General features: G+C 38.8%; 1 protein-coding gene across 1 annotated transcript in view; it reads left to right on the top strand.

The window, feature by feature from the left end:
- Positions 1–3,697: 3,697 nt before the first annotated feature.
- Positions 3,698–17,228, top strand: part of LOC135464417 (uncharacterized) — a 36,553-nt gene continuing 23,022 nt past the window's right edge. The window contains exons 1-6 of the mRNA XM_064741843.1: positions 3,698–3,703; positions 4,724–4,837; positions 8,393–8,490; positions 9,682–9,768; positions 11,486–11,523; positions 13,599–13,706. Of these exons, the coding sequence (XP_064597913.1) occupies positions 3,698–3,703; positions 4,724–4,837; positions 8,393–8,490; positions 9,682–9,768; positions 11,486–11,523; positions 13,599–13,706 (451 nt within the window). The remainder of the gene's footprint in view (positions 3,704–4,723; positions 4,838–8,392; positions 8,491–9,681; positions 9,769–11,485; positions 11,524–13,598; positions 13,707–17,228) is intronic.

A 17,228-nucleotide genomic window follows, 5' to 3' on the forward strand; every position in this document is an offset into this window, starting at 1 on the left:
GTAGTTCCTCAAAAACATGGCCTATTATTCTTTGTTCTAAGGTATCGATGCAAAATAACTCGCGTTGGAATTGTATTGTTGTTAATAAAGAATACAATTTAATGAACAATGATGTAAGTTGTGAGTATTTAATGAGTGAAAAAAGCCATTATGAATCATGTATTCTTACGCGACGCACAATCTCAAATATTCGTGACGTCACAAACATTGACCCTTCGCTGTGGCTGAGCTTCCATAAATGGACAGAGCAGTCTACTTTTTGATAGGGGTGCGTGCATGCAATATCTTATTTTGATTTATAAAATATGTCCATAATTAATTATTTAAGATAAAAATTCTCTTTTAAGGGCTCTACAATGGACTGTAATGGAAAATAGTGTTTCAGATTTACAGATTCTGGAAACACTACAGAAATTTACACAACCCTTCCCCGCTAACCACGACTTTGAAAGAATCCAATTGCAGAGGTCATCCAAACGATTGTGTGGAAACACGTGGTAAAGTTTACAAGACCATTGACAGAGCCTACATTGTCGAAGATTTCAGGCGCAGAATTCTCATTTGGCGCACGAATTGGCGACAGTTATCCCCTACTGCTTCACATAAAGAGTGAATCGGGAGGAAAATGGGACGTGTATTGAAGAAAAGAGGTACTTTTATGTATCTGATCGTTTCAAAATAAATCGACTTTGATAGCTGGTATTTCAGTAGTTGCGGTCACACTGTCTTCAGCGCCGGTCGCGAGATAAGTTTTGTGTTTCCCGCGCAATTGCAGATTGCAATCTTACAAGAGTGAACATTTGATGAAATGCATACCGACGTGTTTCGCTTGTGTGCGTATATATGTGTGTCAGAACATTGTGCTTAACAACCATTTTGCAACAGTGCAACAATTACACAATTTCTGAAATACCAGAGTTAGACGTGCATGTGTACCCTTTCCCAAGCTTAAAAACAGAGCAGGGGAAATGTTTGATGTTCAACAGTTAATCCTTTTGCCTTTATTACACGTAGGACTACTCAGCTATTTCATTAATTAATTAATTGACAAGTTGAAATTTTCTAGTAGTCTCATGTAGTGCTACAGAAGTAAAGGAGCCTGCGTGGATGAAAGGGCTAGCACGCCAGCATGGCGCAAGACCCAGGAGCCTCTTACCAATGAGGTCTCTGTGAGTTCAAGTCAACGCATGCTTCGTTCCTCTCTGGCCGTACTTGGTAAGGTCTGTCAGCAGCTTGCGGATGGTGGTGGATTCCTCCAGGTTTTGCCCGGTTTCATCCCACTGGCCGCCGGCGTATAAATGAAATATTCTTGAGTACGGGATAAAACACCAGTCAAATAAATAAAATAAATATACATTAATAGTATGTATAACAGTATATATATGTATATTTTCTTTTCTGTGACAGTTTTTGCTGTGAAGCGCCCGAATCGCGTAATCCAGAGAAAAGTTAGGGCGCAGAAAGGACCACCAGAAATAATAAAAGCTCCAACTCCAGCTCCGAAATCCGATTCGATGGTTATGGAACCACTGATGCCAGAGGATTTGGATGATCTGGAGTACAAGATTTTGTCATCTCTCACGGCAGACAGTGTGTTCAACCAGCTGGAAAATAGCCGGCAGAGACGAAAGAAAGAAGAAATCTTGGAAGAGGTGACCAAAATCCAAGAACGGGTCGTAAAGGTGGGTGTTCATCTGGACTTTTTTAATTCCAGCTTATCGAGGACTTTTCCAAAGTTTCTTTTAAAAAAAAAAAAAAAAAATTTGAGGCAAGTAATTCATAAAGTATCATTTTTGGTGTGAAAACATTTTCCTGTGGGACATCATCCTACCTCTCAAATAAACTCTATTAGAATTCTTAGAATCAAGGAAAATGAAGGACTTAGTGATGGACAAAATTTTGTTTTACATGCAGTAGGCCTATATACATGTACTTCTTTGTCATATAGGGAGATACATTTGAAAATGGCAGATTAGTGTGAAAAATAACATTTTTTTGTGGTTAGTATGTCTACATTTCAAGTGTTGTTCTTTCTTTGCTTACAGGTCATAAGAAATGTTGAAATGGATGAGGTACTGTATGGGTTGTTTTTTTAACATTTTTTAATATATTTTAGTGCAGCTGATGAAGTTCATGCATGCAGTGTTAAAAGACAAGAAAACTCTCAAATAGTATTGCCTCGGAATTTTGCCGTAAAGGTTTCGGTTGATTTTAACCATGATTTTTGTAATGAGGATAAACTATATATACAAATACACAGGCTGTACGATCTTCTAATAATTGGACCGTGAACTCCAACTATTTGAAGATGGCAGTGCCTGTAATTAGTAATATTGTGTATTTTTCAGTAGATCTCTATGTTCACCTCATTCCTTTAGCTCCGGTTGCACGTGGGAAGGTCTGGCAGCAACATGCGGATGGTTATGGGTTTCCCCCCGGGTTCTGCCATTTCTGCCCACCATAATGCTGGCCGTCGTTGTAAAAATGTGAAATATTTATCTTGAGTACCAGCGTAAAACACCAATGAAATAAATAAGCTTGATTACAAGAAGATGAGTATAATTGAACTGAGAAATTTCTATTCTTATAAAGAAAACTGCCTTTACATAAAGTACATCTGAAAGACCATTTCATGCAGATTCCAAATACAGTTTTCATGATTTTTATCTTTTTGTGTTTGACTTTTTTTTTAACAATGAATTTAAAATGCAAAAAACATTGAGGTTCTGCAATGAAGAATCTACAACATAGTGAATATAAAGGTCATTTCAAAACTCATGTTAAATATTAAATTTAAATTGTTATTTTATTTATATTAAATGAAAAAACATGCTTACAGGATGGTAAGAAGTCAAAGTCATTTCCACTCCGAGAGAAGTTGTTGCGTGTGAGTATACACTTGCTATGAGTGCACATTTACACCTGAATCATTGGACATGAACGTGGTAATATCATAATTTAGTGGCCTACGTCATGCCATATTGTTTAAATATTTTAATAAAGATATTTTATATATTTTAAGAACTATCCTCATCCCTTAATTGTTAGCTATTGTATGAAACCATTGTATCCAGAGGTATGACTTAGGCAAAATTATTGAACATTCATTCCATTTGATATGAAAAATACAGTCGCTGTGAGTTCAAGTCCAGCTCATGCTGGCTTCCTTTCCGGAGGTACATGGGAAGGTCTGCCTGCAACCTACGCATGGTCGTGGGTTTCCCCTGGGCTCTGCCCGGTTTCCTCCCACCATAATGCTGGCTGCCGTCATATAAGTGAAATATTCTTGAGTAAGGCATAAAGCACCAATCAAATAAATAAATAAATAAATAATTTGATATGAAAAACTGAATTGCTGCTCAGTTTTGTCTCTGCTACAAAAGGTTGTCAATATATCAGTGACTCCACTCTTTTATCTGTCGCTTTTTGAAGATAGCAGTTGAGAGGAACACACTGGATATGTGTTAAATGATCTGTGCATGCAGCTTAATTTGTTTCTTCAAAAATTTTAAATTGTTTCGAAGAAGTTCTATTTTAAATCCAATTTTTCCAGGAGAACAAATCCATATTTCTTTGAGTTATGAATTTGTGTTTATTAAAGTTTACGTGGAAGTTTCTTATTTCATTCGATAACTGTAGGTTCCTCTGCATTGTAATACAAATTAAAAAAGTCAAACCTCAAAATTTAAATTTACACATGCAAGTAAGACCAGAAATACACATTGACATGTGGTTGAGGGTTTGGTGGTTATATCAGTCCTAGTGGATTACCTCCCTTGCTTTACAGTTTTCAATAAGCCAGAAGTAACTGTCAGTTTTGAGTGTTGCTTCAGGATACTGGTGTGTAAGGTGCCACAGGTGGGATAAGCAAAAGCGCGGGATCATTTACGTCTATTGATGATCATTACAGTCTTCAGCAACAGCCTGAAACTCAACTCCAATCCAGTTACTTAAAGTGTATTTTTCTAAATTTTCGACTTGAAACTGACATATCCTTGAACTCGTGTAAAGTGTCAGTCCCAATGAGTGGAATGAAATTGACGGATTTTGCTGAACTATGCTTGTAACTGCTGAGGGTCATAGTGCTTTAACACAGGCGCGTGGATTTGTTTGCTCTCAATCATGGGAACTGGAATCAGCTATTCGGCTTATAAACCGAATTAGGGGGTGTTTCAATATTCTTGCGAGATCAAACAGGTTTGGACAAAGTGGCAGGCTAAAGTGACTAAAACTGAAGGTGTGATACTGCGGTAGTTGCTAAATTTGAATGTATGAACATCTTGCATATTGGGGTCTGGCCTTCCAGTTAGCATATTCTGTAAAGTCATATATATTTTTTAGCTGCATTAGTTTGTGAGAGCCTCAACCTTGTCTCAACTAAACTTGCATGGGCTCACGATACTTCTCAGTTCGTGTTATTTACACCGCTCAGCTGAAAAAAAAAAGTTGCTCAATTATTAATTTTTTTTTATATATAATACTCTGGCAAGATTTAAATATAAATTTGTTGGTGGATTACCTCCCTTGTTTTGTTACAGCTTATCCACGTATTTTTTGAAACATATCTTGTTGCTAGATTTCATTAGAGTAAGTACACTGGGATCATTTAAATATATGAACTTGTTAGTGGATTACCTTTCTTGTTTTATATTTTACAGCTTTTCCAAACATGAAAGTGAATACAGTGGAAAGATTTTATGTGTTATTGTTTTTTCACCCTTAGATGTCTCAGCAGAAAATTGTGAAGGAGAAGGTGATGGACTTTATAGAGGATTGTGCGTGCCGTCTCAATCTACTGACGCAAGTAAACGACTGGTTGTGGAAAGATCACAAACTGGTAAACTGCCATAAATCTAGTCTCCATGATATAACATTCAAATGCCATTTTTAGCTCCAGCCTAGCCAATGTATTTTTTTTTTTTTTTTGAAATTATATTTGTTAATCTGTGTACATTTGTTGTAACTGTATCACTTTTTTTTATCAGTGGAAAGTGCCGTGAATGACTTATTTGAGTAAGTTGTTCTCATGGCTCGTTCAAATGGCCTTGTCTGAATTACATCCCTATAGACACGTGGCAGCAGCTATGACATCAAAACAAAATTAGTTTTTGACACGTGAAATGGGATCTCTTCTGTTAAAGGAGGCAGGTCAGTATTCCCCGTATGCAGGACACCTCACAACAGCAGCAACTAACTTCTAGGCGATAGACTGTAGGATAACATGACATCCAGCATTGAGAGTCGCAGAAATGTCCAGAGATCTAAATTGAAGTTAAAGATTTGCGTAATAAATAAAATACACAATATCATCAAAACTATCTCCTGTGCATATACCTGTTTTTCCTGTATCTATAAATATGCAAATTTCTTCAGAGTAACCTCTTAAATTATATAGGTATATCCTTGGCCCAGGTGTTCAATAGTGTTTTAGCAGTTAAGGCCAGTATTAACTTTAGTCTGGACTAAAGTACCATTAGTTTTGTATTAGGCCTAGACTGGTATTAAGATCCAGGCCTGGCTTAACTCTCTTTTAATACACTTTTGGACAACTTGCCCTTGGGCTTTCCAGATCATTTTACAAAATTAAAATCTGTCTGGTAGGTATAGGTCGGCAACTAGCTCATGCTGCTTTAAACTTGAAACTCGCCGTTAGCCATTTTCAGCCGAGATCCCGCCTATTTGGAACCACAGCTCTGCTCACTCCTAAAAACATGACCTTTAATGGCTAGGCAATGTGATTTGTTTGTGACAAATAGCCATATGCGTGTGATATTTGGCTAATAATGTTCTCGGGAAGAAAACCCTTCCTGTTTACTCATTGTTTTGCCAACAAATTATTTACATGTAACCAGATTGTACACGAGTTTTGTCTGAGTGTGTTTATAAGTGAGATATTTATGTAGATTTTGAGTGAAGGATGAGCTGATTATGGCTTTTAAATATGAGAACTGTAATGGACTGTCTGACATCTGTTTTATACAATCAGCATTCGTGATTTGTGTATATATATATCATGTGAAACAGAATTCTTTCCTCAGCACATCTCTGAAAGAATAATACCTCAAAAAAACTGCATTAATAAGCTAATTATAAGCTGTATGATAGCGACAAGAATGTAGCTGTGCCATTAAGGCGGTCAGTTTTCTCAATCTGGTTAAGATTTGCTAATTTTTGAGAAAAATTAACAAAGAGATGCTGTACAGTTGTATCATTGTTATATGCAGGTAGCATGTTGAGTTATAGAAAAAGGGGAATATTCTTGAGTGCGGCATAAAACATCCGTCAAATGAATAAATAGAAAAAGTGGAGCAATTTCTGTGGTGAAGATTTATAAAATCATCCAAGTATATGTTTGAGTTTCAAAGCTAATGGTGTGCACAAATCAGGCCTTGGGATGATATGGTCTCGTTGACCTCTGATGCTAAGTTTTGAGGTCATTATGAGTGCATTCATGTCATCGAAACTTTATTTTGCATAAATATTTTATTACACATGGATGTCCTGAGGAAGAGTTAAGGATTGTGAAAAAAATAAGATGAGGAGATTGGAAATACAACAAAACGTTTCACACAAATGCCTGTGGCACTTATATGGCACTGACAATTTCTACAGCCATAACATGCCAAATAGGTACCAGGAATTGAAGGATATTCATTTTACCACATGTAACAGTAGTAAGGATATTCATTTTACTACATGTAACAGTAGTAAGGATATTCATTTTATTACATGTAACAGAAGTAAGGGTATTCATTTTACCACAAGTAACAGTAGTAAGGATATTCATTTTACTTCATGTAACAGTAGTAAGGATATTCATTTTACCACATGTAACAGTAGTAAGGATGTTCATTTTACTACATGTAACAGTAGTAAGGATATTCATTTTACTACATGTAACAGTAGTAAGGATATTCATTTTACCACATGTAACAGTAGTAAGGATATTCATTTTACTACATGTAACAGTAGTAAGGATATTCATTTTACCACATGTAACAGTAGTAAGGATATTCATTTTACTACATGTAATAGTAGTAGTAAGAATTTTTAACAATTTAATTTGCTTCCAAGGTGATTAGCACGCCAACACAGTTACCCAGGAGCTTGTCACCAATGCCGTCACTGTGAGTTCAAGTCTAGCCGCAACCTGCAGATGGTAGTGGGTTTTGCCCGGGCTTTGCCTGGTTTCCTCCCACCATAATGCTGGCTGGCGTCATATAAGTGAAGTGATTCTTGAGTATGGGATAAAACATTTAATATGCCATTAATATAGAGACTGACAATTAACAGTAATGTCCTCATCTTGGTTGGCAGCAATCATGTCAGTTGGAGTTATTTTTAAAACAGAATATAATTATCATTATTCCAGGCAAACGGGAATATTTTATTGAATTATTTAATATATTTATTTATTTGATTGTCGTTTGACGCCATATTCAATAATTTTTTCACTTGTACAATGCAGGTGACGTGTATTTTTTTCATGTAAGTGGGTTATGTTTGTGTGAATAGCAGAATTCCGAATGTGCCTGGAACCAGGGCAGTACTGGTTGATGACGTAAAGCTGCAAACTGTGCACTTGTAGATGTAAAATGTGCCGCAATTTTGAAACCTTGAGACAAGTTTAACTTGACTTACACAAATTGCGGCCGAGATTTTTGTAAGCGGTCAAAATTGTGTGCTTTTTTCATCAAAACGTCCTTGGAATGCGGGCACTGTGGTCAAAATAGCTGTTACACAACTGTCAATTAACAGAGTCCACCAGCAGCTCGGGTGTTCTGTGGGGTTTCTCAGCGTATTGTACGTGGACAGCTCCTACTTGGCTCCTACTTGTTTATCCATACGTCAGTTCGTCAGCTTAGTGAAATAATGCAAGGGGCAGAACTTTATTTAAAATTCTCAGTATATTCGAACTGCTGTTTTGTCATTGCAGTAAACTTGCTTAATTTATTTGAGTGTAGTTTACCAAATCAGTGCACATATCATTAGAATTAACAGTTTGCAGGCAGCCATCAGTGTATATTATCCAAGTTTGCGCCACAAAAAAATTTGGGTAGACGTGAAAGTGGTGAAATTATCTCAAAGGCCATCTTTAAACATGTTTGTTTTATGTAACTCTACCCACCTAGTGAAATGAGGTGCTACTCAGTTTTTCTTTTTTATTGAGTCATTTCTTATAAAAAATGTTTTATTTTGTCATTTCCAGTGCAATTAACTTTTCATGCAAAAATGTATAGAGTGAAAAAAAAAAAAAAATGTCCAACCAACCTACCATAGTTTTCCAGATGGGGTGTGTCTTGCTATGTGAACCAAACATTTTCTAGTATGGCCTAAAAAAACGTCAAATGAGAAAATTGGTGAGAATGGTTGGGGTTATTTTTACCTGCAGATTACATTTGATAACGCAGAGAAAGGCGAGGAAGAAGAGGATGATTTTGATGAAGAATACAACATGGAAGAGCATGAGGAGAATTATATCCAAGTGACGTGAGTGTTGCCGTGGTAACCAGAATCGAGTGACAAGCAGTCTGGGCACAAAAATTGGTTGATGTCAATTTGTGTCAAAATATATCTGTTTTTTTTTATAGTTGAGTACATTTACTGTTAGGTAGCTTTGTTTAAAACTTAACGTACCTGTAGTTGTCATCACAGGCTGTAACTTTTTGAATCGTTGGAAAAAGTTTGATTCCTGGAAGTGCTTGAAATTATTTTTTTTCCATCCTTAGAAATCATGGAAAGTAAAATCCTGATTTCTGGTTTTGGAGAGGGTCAAATAATGGTCCCGCACTTTAATAGGTTTAGATTTTAGTGTTGGTTAATGCAGGTGGTGTCGGTTTTTCCTGACGTCTTGTAATACAAATTTACACTCATAGTGTGCACTCTTGAATCTTGTAATACAAATTTACACTCATAGTGTGCACTCTTGACAAATTTACACTCATAGTGTGCACTCTTTAGATCTTGTAAAAAAAAATTTACACATAGTTTGCACTCTTGACATCTTGTAATATAAATTTACACTCATAGTGTGCACTCTTGAATCTTGTAATACAAATTTACACTCATAGTGTGCACTCTTGACAAATTTACACTCATAGTGTGCACTCTTGAGATCTTGTAATAAAAATTTACACCCACAGTTTGCACTCTTGACATCTTGTAATACAAATTTACACTCATAGTTTGCACTCTTGAGATCTTGCAATACACATTTATGCTTATAGTTTGCACTCTTGACATCTAGTAATACAAATTTACACTCATAGTTTGCACTCTTGACATCTTGTGATACAAATTTACGCTCATAATTTGCACTCTTGACACCTTGTAATACAAATTTACACTCAGTTTCCACTCTCGACACCTTGTAATACAAATTTATGCTCATAGTTTCCACTCTTCACATCTCGCTATATGTACACTCACAGTTTGCAGCGTTAAGATGTTGCACCGTAAATGTACACTCACAAATTTAATTTTTTACATCTTGCATTATAAATGCACACTTCAACTTTTGAACGGCAAACATACCCACTATCATTTCAATTCAGTTTTGGGTTTTCAACAAATTCATGAATTCTCTCATGCATCCTGACATGAAGAGAGCCAGGTTTTTATTAATCTTAGGGTGATGAAATAAATGTGGATGAAAAAAAAAGGAACTGCTCATGTTTTCAGGGATGCGCTGAATCATTATGATGAAACCGTGACAAAGTTCTTGGATATGCTTCATCAGCTTATAAATAAAACGGGCTTATTTCACGGGTGAGTCAAATTTGTTGACGTTGCACGGACATCTTAGTCAAAATTTCAATCACTAAACTTACTGTGCCTTCTTTTCCGTTATTTAGCTGAAATTTGTTCTACATTAACTTACCCAGGCAGAGTTTACATTATCAAGAAATATTTTGACCTTGTTCTGTAAGAAATAACGGGTGACAGTTTTGGAGTGATTAGAAATTTTGATTATCCAAGTCTAAGATGGCTTCGTGATCCGAGGCCATGTGCTGAAGGGCCCTTAAGGGCAAAACTCTTACCATAAGAGAGTCGGTGACAATATATGACGTAAAATGTCACCTTTGACCCAAATGTACATGTACCTTTCACTGAATTCTGAGTGGTCTATTGGTCTTAGACTGATAATCCCAGAGGCCTGGGTCTCTTGGCATTTTTAGTGTATGTTAAACGTGATGACAACACAACATTTTGAGAAGTTCTAGACCCGTGATGTCGAATAAATGTTTTTTGTTTTTTTTTTCTTTTACTTCATTCTGCTTAATTTCGTAAGAAAAGTTTACCACTACTTAAACATGCACCTGAACAGTTAGAATAAAACCCTAACTGAAGTAAATTGATGGGTTGTATTTCGTTGGTTACATGTGACCATTTGCCAGCTATCACACTGTCATTGCTGCTGTGGTTTGACTCTCTATGCTGTAGCCGTATTTCACCGGTTACGTGTGACCATTTGCCAGCTCTCACACTGTCATTGCTGCTGTGGTTTTACTCTCTATGCTGTAGCTGTATTTCACCGGTTACGTGTGACCAGTTGCCAGCTATCACTCTGTTGTTGCTACTGTGGTTTGACACTCTGTGCTGTAGCCGTATTTCACCGGTTACGTGTGACCATTGGCCAGCTATCACACTGTCATTGCTGCTGTGGTTTGACTCTCTATGCTGTAGCCGTATTTCACCGGTTACTTGTGATCATTGGCCAGCTATCACTCTGTCGTTGCTGCTATGGTTTGACTCTCTATGCTGTAGCCGTATTTCACCAGCATATGATAGGACGATGGATCGCGTAGCTTCACATCAGAAGTTCTGCCGCCCTAGATTGCTGTGTATGAGTCGTCAGCCATTTTAGGGGCAACTAGAGACGGATGGATCATTGCACAGTGAAGAGAGCTTGGCCTACATGATCAACAAAAAATAGATTTTAGAATTCCCAATGCAAGTTTGAACACTTCTTTACTCCACGTTGTTTGTAAAGTCTGAAGACCTAACTGGATCATAAAATGGAATTGACAATGAACATGTAAGTCAGGTAAAAAGTGTACGTAATTAATGTATCAGTCATCGTGGTGTGGAGGCACTGGGCTGCCTCCCTTCCCGTCTGATTAATATCATGTGAGTTCATTTATTTATTTATTTGATTTGTACCACTGTAACACCCTGCTCAGGAAATGTTTTTTGACTTATTGATGGCAGTAAGGGTTTATCAGTGGCAGACACTAGGATGCCTGCAGTAAACCATGCACCTGTACTATAGGTATCCGGCAAATCTGCTAACTTAAATCGACAGGCTGGGCCTCTGTTGTGGAAGTGGTTAGCGTGCCAGGCTCTCACCAGTGTGGTTTCATGTCCAACTCTTTAACCATCTAAGCCTGTGTAGATCTCTTTGGGTTTATTATGGGATAATTTATGCATAGGATTTTTACTTTTCTTTCTCTTAACGTTATTGTAATTGTTTTGGTGTTCACAGAGGTGGGCGTAAAACTGTGAAAGTTCAAGTGTTTGAAGGTAAGGTTAAGGTTGGAAACGGTTTGACTGGAAAATAAATTCAAAATCGGCTGAGACATTCACAAAAACTATAAATAAATTGTTGGTGATAAGAAATGATATGTGATGTAATATATAGAGGTTATACAACGAGAAACCGTGTGTTACGACGGATATCACTCCAGTCTATTAATTTTCAGAATCACTATCCTCTGGCCTGTGATTGTGAAAACTTTTAGACGAGAGTCAAATCCGTTGTAACACAGGCACTCGAGTTTTATAACATTTTTCTCACACTACGCAACTTTTCACTTTTTAAGTCGTTGAAACACGCCAGGTCATCAAGAATCGAGTTTCCCTGTCTTTTTCGTAGTCACGAATATATGTGAGATCAGAAGCCTTTGTACTGTTTAAAAATGGGACACAAACATTACCAAACATAGGTGGTGTAAAGCCTCTTGATGACTAATGCTCATAGCTGACAAGTAAAAGAAATCAGCCGTTTTATTCGAAAGCATATTATTTACATATTAAAAAAACACTTATCTTCAAAAATACATTTTAAATTTCTGGGAAGATCATTCCCGCAGTTGTGTACATGTGCACCGCTGACCCGGCTTGCTCTGGTACGTGGTAGCAGTCAAAGATGGAGCCGGGCGGGGAGCAAGTTTTTGTCGAGTGGATGTCATGATCAGTGTTACAAAACACAATGACAATAAAGGTGACCATGGCAATAAAGGTGACCATGACAATAAAGGTGACCATGACAATAAAGGTGACAATGACAGGAAAAGTGACCAGTCGTTAAGACAATCATAGAAAATACTGTGAAGTACTTAATTTTTGCATGGAACTAATTTCGTGGATTTCGCAGTCAATAATTTGCCGCGAAAAAAAATTCCAGCGAAAATATATCCAGTATTGAATCATATACCACAGGTAGTAGTAATAACGAAGTGAAATCTTTGCCAGGCTGACGGGAGTTGCTAAAAAAGCCCGACGGGCCAGCTAAATTTTTTAACAGCAGGGAAGGTAAATTATGGTTTAAATATATACAAACTCTGGTTGGTATATAACAAAGTAGGAGTTCATTCGTCATTAGTTTGATTAGTCTTCACTATGCCGCTGTAAGGATTTCATCATCGTCATATGACTGAAAAATTGTGAAGTACGACGTTTGAACTCCAAGCACTCACTCACTCACTCTTAAGATTTGTGGAATTATTCAGTTCAATTTTCACTATGGTGTTTACTTCATTAATTCAGACTTCAAAAGTGACAAGAAGGGAAACCTGCAGATGTGCGCATACTTTTTAGTTAAGTACTGGTATGTGAGATTTTTAGCAAAAACTAGTAATTCATCTCGGTGGTATGCTATGGTTTTACTTCAACAGGCTGTTTATTCTGAAGTCAGAACTTCAGAAGTCTGTAGACTGAAGTTATATCTAAAGAAACATGAATACCAGTACAGACTTAATGTCTTTTTAATGAAAAGAACAATCCTTCAAAATTTTATTTCTGCATGTTTTATTTCTAAAAATTTTATTTTGGGCTGAAAATGGTTTGACCTTTACACACTGTCAGTTAATGAATAACACACCAGTTATTACCCAAGAAGTTGTTTTTCCTCTGTCTAAGCAACTCTTCTGCATGTCAGAAAGTGTTGTTTTCCGTTGTCGGTGCTTTCTGTCTTTGAATTTTGTCCATCATCCATTCACTGTGACCACCTGTTATCTGTTACCGTTTACATAAAAGGAATCGCCGAGGTCGTGGCTCTGAGTGGAAAGGTCATAGCCAGCTATTTTACATAAAAATTGTCACAGTTTGTGAACGTGATTGTCATTGGTTAATGCCCTATGACGTTGACCAATTGACATTGCTGAAATAAGATTGAGGGCATTAACTGGTTCAGAATATTACTCTGCTACTTTGAAAGCTTTGTGTTGATTGGCTACTTGAAGTCAGAAACCATAATTTCACTAGATGATTATGACAATAATATATTGCTCGCAAGTGGAAATATTGAGGTTACATTGTGAGAAAAGGTAATATCAGCTTTTTTGAGTAATGATTGAAACTGTGGTTGAATATTTCAGAGTCTGCATTGCTGAAGTCAAACGAAAAGTGGAATGCTGCCATCAACAATGTTGGTGCTGTGTTTGAGGATGCAATTCGATGGTTTAAAAATCCAGCATACAAAAACGGTGAGCACCTATACATGTAAAATTATTAATGATTTATATTTGTGAAATATTTGGTCCCCGTGAGTAGTGGAAGGGACTGCAGGTTTAGTGGGTTAGCATCCCAGGGTGGAACAGTGATTCAGCAGCCTACCACCAATGCTGTCGCAGTGTGTTCAAGTCCAGCTCCTGCTGGTTTTCTCTCCGCTGTGCGTGGGAGGTCTTCCAGCAACCTGCGGATGGTTGAGGGTTTCCCCCTGATATACCGCCGTTGTATAAGTGAAATATTTTTAAGTACGGCGTAAAACTCAAATCAAATAAATAAAATAAATACACGTTTAACCCTTTTCTGTCAGTCTGTGTGCATGTCAGTCTGTCATTGATGGGTTCTCCTGGCGTTTTCGTTTATCGTTTAACAGTTTATCGTGTTGTATTGAAACTTGCTACGTGGCTTCACCAGGAGGAGTTACGTGGCTTCACCAGGAGGAGTTGCGTGGCTTCACCAGGAGGCGTTGCGTGGCTTCACCAGGAGGAGTTACGTGGCTTCACCAGAAGGGGTTACGTGGCTTCACCAGGAGGAGTTGCGTGGCTTCACCAGGAGGGGTTGCGTGGCTTCACCAGGAGGAGTTGCGTGGCTTCACCAGGAGGAGTTGCGTGGCTTCATCAGGAGGGGTTGCGTGGCTTCACCAGGAGGCGTTGCGTGGCTTCACCAGGAGGAGTTACGTGGCTTCACCAGAAGGGGTTACGTGGCTTCACCAGGAGGAGTTGCGTGGCTTCACCAGAAGGGGTTGCGTGGCTTCACCAGGAGGGGTTGCGTGGCTTCACCAGGAGGAGTTGCGTGGCTTCACCAGGAGGAGTTACGTGGCTTCACCAGGAGGGGTTACGTGGCTTCACCAGAAGGGGTTACGTGGCTTCACCAGGAGGGGTTGCGTGGCTTCACCAGGAGGAGTTGCGTGGCTTCACCAGGAGGAGTTGCGTGGCTTCACCAGGAGGGGTTGCGTGGCTTCACCAGGAGGAGTTGCGTGGCTTCACCAGGAGGGGTTGCGTGGCTTCACCAGGAGGAGTTACGTGGCTTCACCAGAAGGGGTTACGTGGCTTCACCAGAAGGGGTTGCGTGGCTTCACCAGGAGGAGTTGCGTGGCTTCACCAGGAGGGGTTGCGTGGCTTCACCAGGAGGGGTTGCGTGGCTTCACCAGGAGGAGTTGCGTGGCTTCACCAGGAGGAGTTGCGTGGCTTCACCAGGAGGAGTTACGTGGCTTCACCAGGAGGGGTTACGTGGCTTCACCAGAAGGGGTTACGTGGCTTCACCAGGAGAGGTTGCGTGGCTTCACCAGGAGAGGTTGCGTGGCTTCACCAGGAGGGGTTGCGTGGCTTCACCAGGAGGAGTTACGTGGCTTCACCATGAGTTACAGAACCTGACACCCACTACGTGTCCATCGCGGCCTCCCTTTGCTGCAAAAAAAAAAAAAAAAAAGAGTTCCAGCAAAGGGACATCACTCTTCTAAACAATACTGGTTTTGCTTGGTTAAAGATAAATATACATTTACACAACAACAAAATATAACGGATTGGCTTTGCACAACACTTAGCCCAAACCCAAAAGAAGTTTTTCCATAAAGTTGCTGACGGACAGACAAAAAATATCACTGTGAAAACACGACAGCTTCCAAAAGTTGTGTTTTAACAGGTCTAAAACAGGTCTAAAAGTTGGGGAAATGTTAGGGAAAAAGCTAGGGGAAGGGGACGGGGTATACCGGAATCACCCTGTCTGTCTGTAGACATGATTTTGTACATGCATCTCCTCCCAAACTACTGCGTCGATTTCGATGAAACTTACCATACATCATCCCTATCATATAAACTTGTGCATGCTGAAGTTTAAATACAATCGGGTAATTGTTTTCATAGTTAGTCCTGTTCAAGTGCTTGGTGCTATAATGGATTTTTATGTGCACTGTAGTCTTTTCTGATTGCTGCATTCTCCATTCCAAGTGAAAAAACACATGTATTGCAATCAATGCACAACATAAAGGGTCCAAGAAACAAGTTTATATAATAATATTTATTTATTTGTTTATTTGATTGGTGTTTTACGCCGTACTCAAGAATATTTCACTCATGCGGCGGCGGCCAGCATTATGGTGGGAGGAAACCGGTCAGAGCCCGGGGGAAAAGCATGACCATCCACACTTTGCTGTCAGACCTTCCCACGTACAGCCGGAAAGGAAGCCAGCATAAGCTGGACTTGAACTCACAGGGACCGCATTGGTGAGAGGCTCTTGGGTCATTATGTTGCGCTAGCGCGCTAACCGACTGAGCCACGGAGGCCCCTATGTAAAAATAATATAATTTATAAGCCAAACTGAGCAACATGACATCCTGTCGTTTCTTTGAAAGTTTTCTTAGTTTTCTTTCTTTTATTTTTGAAAATTCTGGGAAACGGAAGGGGGATATCTGGATTCTAGTTACCACTGGTGACTACATGACTACATTCTAGGGGGTATACTGGTAGATATTTGGCTAAGGTTGATAATAAAACTCATCAGTTAAAGGGATGATTGGCTAATGTAAGAGATAGTCCAGGCTACATGTATGCCAAACCTAAGCTAAATTTTAGGTATGCCAGATTTGTTCAAGGGTGACCAGGTCTTCAGCATTGAACCTAGGAAATCCTATCTTCACTGTTAGCCAGTCAGCATCGATTCTATATCCCTTAAACATGTTAAAGGGTATATAGAACCGATTCTGATTGGCTGGTTTGAGACATAGACAGCTCAGGCTATGCCTTCCCTAGGCTTTATTTTAGGCATGGTACAGCTATTCAAGCATGATCAAGGCTGCAAAATTGAACCCAGGAATCTCTCTCCACTTTCAGTCAATCAGTGTCGGTTCTGTATCACTTTAAGCAAGATGTAAAAAGTTGACAGATTAGGTTTTAATTAGATATTAGAATTAGATACGGTACCTGACTCTTCTGAGTCTCCGAAGACAAACGCATTTGTAAACTGTTTGAAAGCAACTGAGACAACATATTTTTTACCTTGAGTATAAAAGTTGTGCTTTGGACTGAAGACAGGTGACTGCTCTCAGGCTCTAAATTTACTGCACAATTTCTACATCAATTTATGCAAAAAGGGAATCAAGACAAAATTTATTTATCAGGTTTGTGTGTGGCTCTCCAAGGGGGGATAACTCAGTGACATTGTCCATTACTTGCGTGTAATGTATGGCCCACTGAATTGTATCTCTGAGTTATCCTCCCCGAAGCGCCCAGATGGGGCTATGCCTATCTTGGTCGTGGGCCATAACTGCATGAATGCTGTTCACTGTCAAGCTAGTTTCACAGTTTCTCTGGCAACTTGATCTGTCAGTTTTTAGATTTGTTTTGGCCAAATGGTGGGAACTGACATAAGAAGGTTAGGTGTATTACTCAGTTATGCGTTAAGGGGAAGTCACGCTTTAGAGGAAGATTTCCAGGTTATGGTATGGACCCTTGTTCACATGTCTGTCCTATCATTTTGAATTAAAATTAAATTTTTGAGAATT

Source organism: Liolophura sinensis, chromosome 4 (assembly GCF_032854445.1).
Source record: "Liolophura sinensis isolate JHLJ2023 chromosome 4, CUHK_Ljap_v2, whole genome shotgun sequence".
Taxonomy (NCBI): Eukaryota; Metazoa; Mollusca; class Polyplacophora; order Chitonida; family Chitonidae; genus Liolophura; species Liolophura sinensis.